General features: G+C 45.3%; 1 protein-coding gene across 1 annotated transcript; it reads right to left on the reverse strand.

Moving 5' to 3' along the window:
* Positions 1-5,308: 5,308 nt before the first annotated feature.
* On the reverse strand, positions 5,309-6,474 carry LOC142053693 (N-acetyllactosaminide beta-1,6-N-acetylglucosaminyl-transferase-like). Its single transcript, XM_075085708.1, has one exon. It carries the CDS (start codon positions 6,335-6,337, stop codon positions 5,309-5,311), a length of 1,029 nt encoding a protein of 342 aa, XP_074941809.1. The 5' UTR covers positions 6,338-6,474.
* Positions 6,475-8,962: the final 2,488 nt, after the last annotated feature.

Raw genomic sequence — 8,962 nt, forward strand, 5'->3', positions numbered from 1 at the left:
TAAACTGTTCTTATCTCAACCCATGAGCTTTCTTACTCCTGCCCTTCCGATTTTCTCCCCATCCCACTGGGGGTGCAGGGAGTGAGCGAGCCGCTGCATGGAGCTTAGCTGCTGGCTGGGATTAAACCATGACACCAAGGCACATCCCAGAGGCAGGACCATACTGTCTGTGGGTGGCCGGGTGAATTTTGTGTTGGCCAGAATGAGAGCGAGGAAGAGACGTGCACTATGGTGGCTGATGGCTGGCATGGCTGCTAACCACCTTCCACTCTGTGTCAGAGCAAACCACCCCAGACTTGTTGCTGTTGCACTCTGCAGTGATGGGAACTGAAGAATTGCTGAGCATGGCACCATTGCTACATTGCCAGCATTTGTGGGGAGAGAATGGAATCACGGGTTACAGTCTTTTCATGGAAGCTTAGAAAGGCTTCTCTAGCATGGCAGGATGCATCTGCAGCCTTGCTCAGTTGCCAGACCATAACTGGGCACTCATACAGGGCCGGGAATGAGTGGGTAATTTTTGTAATAGCCAGTTGCTACCAGCAAACTTTCTCTTGCAGCTCATAGCCTGAGGGGATTGCTAAGGATTTAACAGCTCTTATCATGGGACTGGCAGTACTCATTGCATCTGTGCAAAACTGAGGCTGATGTCCTGGATGAGTGATCCCCCAGTAGCCTAGTGTGTTCCCTCTCTCCCCTGCCATACATGCATCTGAGTTGGAGACAATGGTACAGGGGTTGGGGTGAGGGAGAAAAAGCAGTGTACCTGGATGTGAGTGGTCTCTTGCAGAGTATTTTTAGTGATATCCAGGAACAAGGATCCTGGATGAGTGACAGAACCTGAAATCTCTTGCACTTACCATGAAATAAGAAAAGCGATAGGAAAGGGGTTACATTGAAAACCAAATGAGAGCTGAAGAAAGAAGTTCAGCATAGGAGAAATGGCAAAAGATAGAGAGCAGGGAAAGAATATTGAGGCAGGTGAAATGTTGTAGAGATAAGGAAGGACCAACCAGACTGGCATGCTGTTGGGAGACAACTGTGGAAGACCAGACATCACCCAAGTACTTATTCAACATGAGCCCTTGGCATTTCAGAGTCTTCTACTGACACATATTTGCAGTGTGCACTTTAGGACCAGCACTGTGCTTGGCAGTGGCTCAGTCCCGATTCAGACCCCTGTGTCCTCCTTAGTTGCTGCAGTGCACTAGATGTGCTGCTAATCACATCTTCTGGTTTGGTTCCACCAGAGAAGGAATCCAGCCCTTGCACATTAAGATCATTATCTGAGTAATAAAAACGAATGTGCAGTAGGAGGGAACAGTTGGAGGGAAAGCACTTCAGAAGCGCACTTCTGCTCCCAACTAACATGTTAACTGTATAAGCACAATCAGCAAAGCAAATGTGTCTGTGCAAAGCCTAGAATTCCTTGAAATGAAACCAGAACAAGAAACTTGGAAAAGGAGGGAAGCAGGGAAGAAGGAAAAAGACTTGCTTTGCAGGTGCACAAGTGCGTTCAGTCACAGTGTTGAGAGAAGGAATGAGGATGGTGGCTAAAGTGTTCTGGGGGATGAGCCTCTTACCTAAATACATACTGCTGGCCTCTGGAGATTTATTCCCTGTCTGTGAAACATCATGGCTGTTCATTCCCATAACCACCAAGCCCCTTCAGTCCTGCCAGCACAGCGATTTACAGGACTATGTAGTGATCCGGGGCAAAGATTGATTGCAAAGAAATTCTGTTACATTTTCCAGACTGGTGTTAACCCAGATCATTTAAGATAGAAGAATCATCTGTATAGATGAACCTGATGCCAGCAGGTCAAGGTAGAAAATAGATGCTATTTTTATATGGTATTGCAGTAAACTACCTATGGTACACAGGTGACATTTGTTCTTCAGATTATGGGCTAGTCCTTTTAATATATTTATTTCGGCTTTGAGGATGCACTCTTGAATATTTCCTTATAGCTTACTTGTCAGTTGCAAGGTGCGCATGGTATAATATTGAGGATTAAAGCAGACAAAGCTATGACTTGTTTCACTGTGATCAATGTGAGAGAACTTCCAATATGTAAAAGCTTTAGCACAAAGACCTGAGCATGTGAACTTTAGACAGGCAAAGTTTGTAAGAGTGATATAGCCCATGGGACTTGAAAGTTTGTATCTCTGTATCCTTGTTTCCTATAAATATGTCTTCAATAACAAAAATACGTTCAACTAGCAGTGTTGGATTCTGCAAATATGTCTCTTGCCTGTATTGGGCTGAAAATTGTACAGAAACTGTTGATACTGTTAAAACACAGGTAATGCCTTTAAATATTTCTGCCCTACCCTTCCAGGTTCAGATGTTTAAAAAATGCCCATATGCAGGTGGCATTGTAGAAAGTGGCTTGAGCCAGGCTCATGGTTGTAAAGCTCCTGCCACAGGGATGGTGGGCAGAAGGGAGTGGGAAGGGATGAGCAGGAAAAAAATTCCTATTTTGGCAACAATGAGCTTTTAGTGCTCAGCCATCTTGTGCACCCTCACACTTAGTAAATAAACAGAGCTGGTGCAGAAGCGACAGTACAACCACACTCTGTTATTCTGCAGATGAGTCAATTCTGAAAAAGCAGTTTAAACCAGTGCATTAGACTGGGAGTCAGGTGTCAGTGCTCCAGTGCTGGCATTGACCATGCTCTGGTTTAAAGCATTTAAGAGACTGGGAATATCATTTTGCCCCTTTCTGCCTGCTTCTGTGAATGGGAAATAGCAGCACTTACCTCCCTTGTAAAGCAGGTTGGTGTCTCTGAATGAGAAGTGCTGCTATTACTTCTCCTGACCTTTGTTTTCCAATTTGAACAATGCATAAGTTACTAGTGGACCAATGTATGTATACATCAATGTAGATATCGGTGTGCACCCTGAGGGATTATCACCTGAGACTGCAAAAATCCCAAGATATGCATGTGCTGTGACCCTATTCCATGAAAGTGGAGACAGGATTTTGGCTTGGAAGAGGATTCAGTAAGGCTGCCCTGAATGACTCTGTAGCATGGGCTTTGGATGCACACCTCTCCCAGAGTAACCATAACCTGCTTTCTGCTCTACGTGAGCAGAGAGGGAAAAGTAGCCCAGTGATTACACTGCTGGCCTGGGACGTGGCTGCTAAGATGCACTGCAGTGTTGTGTCTTTCTTGTGCGACCCAGGGGAAGTGATTTAGGGCCAGTCACTTCAAGCCTACATACTTTGCAAATACTTTCCCTTAATTTCCCCATGCTTCTCTTCCTTATCTGAAAAGTGACTTTCAAGAATTTTCTGTCACACAGGAGTCATGTGGGAGATAAGAGGCCTGAGATAAATACCAGAGATAAGTTAAGACTGTTATTTGAAAACCAATTGAATAGGAATTAAAATTCTCTAGCCTTTAGGGGGTGGAAAAAAAAAAATCTTGGTCTTCATTGCATGGCTCTGGGTAATAAGCATGCTATTTTAAGATTTGAGGACCAAACAGCCTTTTTAAATCTTTTATCTGAACTGAGATTATCATGGCTGTCTGAAACTACAAATATCTGTTTGTTCTAGTTCTTTCATGATATGCTGTACATCCAAACTAGTCCTTAAATGATCTCTCTGCTTGCCTGGAGGCCCCCAACTATTTGTTCTGACAGCTGGACCATTGATTTACACTGTTACCTCTCTTCGTATGCATGAAAAGCTAAAAGGAAGTGAGTGGCTTGGCCAAAGTTGGAAAAGAGGTTTCTGTTAGAGCCAGGAGCCAAGTCCCAGGCTAACACTCCATGAACTGAAAGGGACTTCTCACCCCAGAGTTGCTTAGAGCTCTGGATCTGACTCAGATACCTCCACGCTATGCTTACAAGCTTGGATTCAAAATCCTGGGTAACAGCAGCCCTGAGTACATCTGTCAGAGTTGGGTGGCTGCTTTTGTTCACCCTAAAGTGATGGCAGGGAATAAAGGAAGATGAAGGAGATGTATCTGCTCTAGAAACGTTTCACCATTTTGGGATTCCTCTTTCAGATGCGAAGAGAACCAGCACAAAAATGTTACGCCAATGTGCAACACTGGAAAGTGTACAGTGATGATCTCAGAAATAAACAGTGAAACACACTGCCTACGTAAGCTACACAGTGCAGTACAACAAATGGCAACCACCTAAAGCTTTCTGATTGTGGAGAACATATCTGGTCCCAGGTTTACTGCTTCTGAGGCAATGGACTACAATAAGATCACAGCAACCAGCTTCCTGGAAAAGTCAGCTAGCTACAAATTATATATGGTGATGATTATACCATAAATATCTCGATCAGTAATCATTTGTGCATCTTGTGCCTGCCAGTCGTAAAATATAGTTACCTGAAGAGCAAGCACTATTTGCAGAGAAAGTTATGTGTTAATTTGAAAGCAGACTGAACTTGCAAAATGGACCCGCAGTCTGCTGCTTAGGTTAAAGTAGACATGCTCTGCCTTTCTGTTACTGCTCCTTGTTTTCGTTTCCCACAAGTTACAGTAGGGAGAGTGTGGAAAGAAAAGAAATAAAAAGGCAGGCGAAGAAATTTATCCTTGCTTACATTCCTCATATCCCTGCTTTGGCTGCTGTGAAGCTCTAGGGAGTTGGGAGCAGTAAAGTCCTACCAGGTGCTTCTAAAAGCAATGCACATGGGGGAGAAGTCCTGTGCATCTTCTGACCCTTTCCCAGTTTTATGAACGAGGTAAAACTAACTAATGTGAATACATAAGGTAAAGATGAAAATAATGGCTCTGATTCTGTTTCTCTGAACAAATCCTTGACTTTGTGCAATGGAGTTTAGGCAGTAGTTATGAGTACATGGGTTTTTTGCAGGGGTTACAGGAGACCTGGCATGCGTGTGTGCATGTGTGTGCGCCCACAGAAAAGCACATGAAGACTAGAAGCAGATTTGAGCCTGAACTCAGATTTTCTGGCTCTGGAGTGGCAGAGAGGTAGGAATTTACTTCTATTTGTGGAAAAATAAAATTCACCCCAGAAAAATGAACATCATCTAGAAAACACCTTCACTACAATGCTTACATGCCTGACATATTTTAATCTTTATTCCTTCTCTTTTCTTCATTTCAGTTTTTACAGGTAAAAGGCTTAAATCAGCTGAAATGTCCAAGGATTTCAATTTGAATTTAGAACCCCTGGGCTTCTTCCTGCTCACATGGAGAACGGTAATGCATGTCCTGCAGAGCGCAGCAATCTCTCCCTCAGTGGTCAGAAAGGGCAAGTAAGCTTATTTGATAGATCAGCCTTTTATATCAGTTATGATCCGATTAAATTTTTCATCTAGGCTTTGTCAAAATCAGCCTTAGATACATGTCTCTGTGTGTGCATGCCTGTGCGCACCAGTGCATACATGTATCTACAGAAAACAGAAGTGAAGGTGTACTCACCTGGGATCCTGTTGAGCGTCACCCAGAAGTGCTCATCAGGGCTGTAGGTGTCCTCGGACCATGCCAGCAGATCGATGGCGCGTTGGTCCTGCAGCACAAACTCCACGAAGGGCCGGGTGATGGCAATGTACGCAGAACCAAAGTAGATGGTCATGTTGTGGGGCGGGGGCGCCTTGTGCACAAATGTCCACAGCATGAAAGAAAAGAAAGAGTATAATTGTTCCCTGTGCACATATTTTGTGCGGGCAGTGATGTGGGGGGGTGGCAGCACCCCAGGGGTGATGTTCTTCCCCCCAAAGCCCTTGAGCAGCTGGACGATCTCCCGGTTGGTCTTCAAGGGGAAGTCCTGGCCGCAGGTGTTGAGCAGGTAGCGCCAGGGCACGGCCGAGGCCAGCAGGTCTCTCATGCAGTGGAGGTCGGCCCGCAGGCGGGAGGCACCGCCGTAGACCACCCGCTCCGCCCGGGAGGCGAGGAAGGCGTTGGGGAAGCAGCCCACCAGGCGCCGCACCGCCTGCCGGAAGGGGGCCGGTGCCTTGGTGTCCACATGGATGCAGTAGATGTTTTGGGGCATGTACACCGCCCTGAAGAGCCGCTCGAAGGTCTCAAACTCCTTGTGCAGGGTCATGATGTAGGCAATGGGGAAGGCGGCCTCCTCAGCCGAGAGGGCGCGGGTGATATAGTGGTTCTGTGTGATGTACTCTGTGCAACTGGATCCTCTGAATGATGTTTTTAAAGCATTTTCCTTCAGAAAGGGCACCTTATCTTCAATAAGTGCTTTACAAGCTTCTGCTAAAGTTGAACTCACTGAGAAGTTCAGCCTCCTAAGAGATTTTTGTGCATGCAGATTAACAGCATAAAAGACAAATGGAAGTGAGACACTGAGAATCAGGACAGCAAAGAAGCAATATCTGAGTGTATTCATTGCTCCTCAAATTAAAAGTCTCACTTGAAATACTGCGAAGAGGTCAGATCAGACACCACAAACAGCTTCTTTTGCTGGCTGCACTTGCTTCCTGCTAGAGAACGCATGCACCCGTCTGATGAGTAGAATGCAGCTTCTGTCCTTGCTTTTGATATTAATAATTCCATAGTCGTCGTTGATGTGGAAGCAGCATAAGTAGTGAACAACTTGCAGGTGGAAGTTGCTCCACTGCTTCCTGAATATTAAACAGACACGTTGCATAATTACTGGCTTGACAACAAACAGGCAGCGCTCCATATTTCACAGTGGACTGGAATTCAATTTATGTGCATGTTCTTAATTGGTCCCTCCCCACTCTCCCTGCATTTATCATATAGCTGTAAAACTTCCTATACACGCACCCTGTGATAGGAGAACCTCTTATTTACCTCTTGTACCATTCTATTTTATTATTTACAGGAATTTTTTTTAACTACCCACACATATCTGTCATCACTGCTTCAAAATTACAAAAGGCTTCTTCAGCACACTGTGCTACTGTGTAAGGCCACCAACACTCACATACCAGAAGCAGGAGAGTCTTTTTTCCTCTGTGTAGAGTTATATCAGAGCCATCAGGTTTTTGCAGCAATGTTTTCTTCATTTGTCTGTTTGAAATCTGCCAAATAGTTTCTGCTATGTGTCATGGATGAGTTGTGACGAGCTCTGGGCTTACCACCATCGCAAGGAACTGGGTTGGTGACACCTTCTATTTAAACTACTTAAGGTAACCTTAGACTTTCTCATGAGACCTTCATGTTTCTAAGACTTATGCATGCATTTGGTATAATAAAGTGTTTATGCAATGAGAGCTTCTGGCATGGCTCTGACTAAAGTGAAATATGTGGTAACTCCCCCTTTCAACTCTGAATCTATTCATGCAGATCTGCTGCCATGGGACAGCAGGTTTGGAGCATATAAATTTTTTCCAACATCATGTCATTTTGCTCCAACATGAAGTAATGCTGAGGCAATATCAGATGATCTGAGATTACACCAATAAATGTTTTGAATGGGCAGTCCAGCATGCTATGAAAGCAGAAATACCATCACCTACCTTCCAGCTCACGCAGACAAGCCACCTCAGGCACTGGCAGGTTCCTCCCAGAAGCTGCACTTTCCTCCCGTCCTGGTCCCAACCACTCTCCGGAAGGCTCTGTTCAAACAGACTGAAGGCTGCAAGAGGTGGCCTCAACCCATCAGGTACAGTCACAAGCTGTAATGAGGAGAGGAGCAGTGGAGAAACTATGTAAGGACTTGTGGCTAGACTGTCCCCCAAGAGGGGCACCAGTGCAGGACAGATTTGGCACTCAGGCTTACCCAGTGATGGCAAGCAGCATAGCAGCTTCTCACCAAGGTGTCGGCAGAGACAGGTGGGGACAGTTGTGGTCACACTGGAGATCCACTGCAGCCTTCTTCGTGGGCAGCAGTGCCTTCGGAGGGAGGATGGCACCAGTGGAGCCAAGGGGCTAGAAGAGAGGTGTGCAAAGTCCCAGGGAGTCACAGAGACTCGCCTGAGGTTGCTGAGAAGTCATCTGGAGAATGCTGCCACAGCCCAAGAGTACAGCTTGTTAAAAGTGGATTCAGAGAGATGACCAGATCCTGAGCTGACACCACTGTTCAAGTCCAGCAAAGAAATACACATCAAACACCACCATGAAGGGAAAACACGTCCCAGCTTAGTGACTGGTGAATGCTTTCCTGAGGTGCACAGATCTGCCTGGAGTGCTGCAAACCACTGGTCCTTCCTAATTTGATTGTTACAGTGAATTATACTGAGGAGTGAACAACACATAACCACCTGATACCTCGGTAATGCAAACTGCCATAACGACAGATGATGATAAAGCCAGCAGCCTCTTGCTCTTCTCTGTGCGCTCCACAGAGCATTTTGTTGAATGTCTTCCCACCTGTCTACTGGGCCAGCTGGCTGCAAGACCATTTCTTCCCCTGTGCCATGGTCTTAACATGAGACCTCCATCCAGGTGGAGTTAGGAGAATGTGGAAGGAGGAGAACTGGAGGCAGGTGCCAGCATTCCTGAAGGAGCCAGGATTTCCTTGTGGAAGTCTCAGCTGGGGGCAGAGAACACAGGTAGCTTTCTGAAGTATCAAAAGCTGAGATCCTCCAAGGCATTCAGATGCCTTTGAAACTGTCTGCCCAGATGCTTTTAAAACTCTATTTTAGGCACTGTGTAACCTGCTACACAGCTAGGAAGACTTCTAAGAACTTAAAATATATATATTTATTTTTTTTTGTGTGTGTGTGTGTGTGTGTGTACGGAGACTGTTTCCTCTTAGATGTTGGCAGTTTGCATTACTACTATGGTCCATAGCAAACAACTAATCTACATGCAGAAAACAAGAGATAGGTCTGCTCATCATAGGAGTGAAATGCAAGGTTTAACTTTTCCTTGGTATGTTTTTGTGTTGGTTTTTTTTTCTTGCACAGACGTTGCTGCACCGCTCTTGCAACAATCTAGACTAACTGTGATCTTTTGGTACTACTAGCCTTCGGGGAAAGAAGGCTGCATGCTTGATGCTACTTCTTAATCCTAGTGCCTCAATTCTCTGGCACAGTTAGTATTT

The sequence above is a fragment of the Phalacrocorax aristotelis genome, chromosome 2 (genome assembly GCF_949628215.1).
Source record: "Phalacrocorax aristotelis chromosome 2, bGulAri2.1, whole genome shotgun sequence".
Lineage (NCBI taxonomy): Eukaryota > Metazoa > Chordata > Aves > Suliformes > Phalacrocoracidae > Phalacrocorax > Phalacrocorax aristotelis.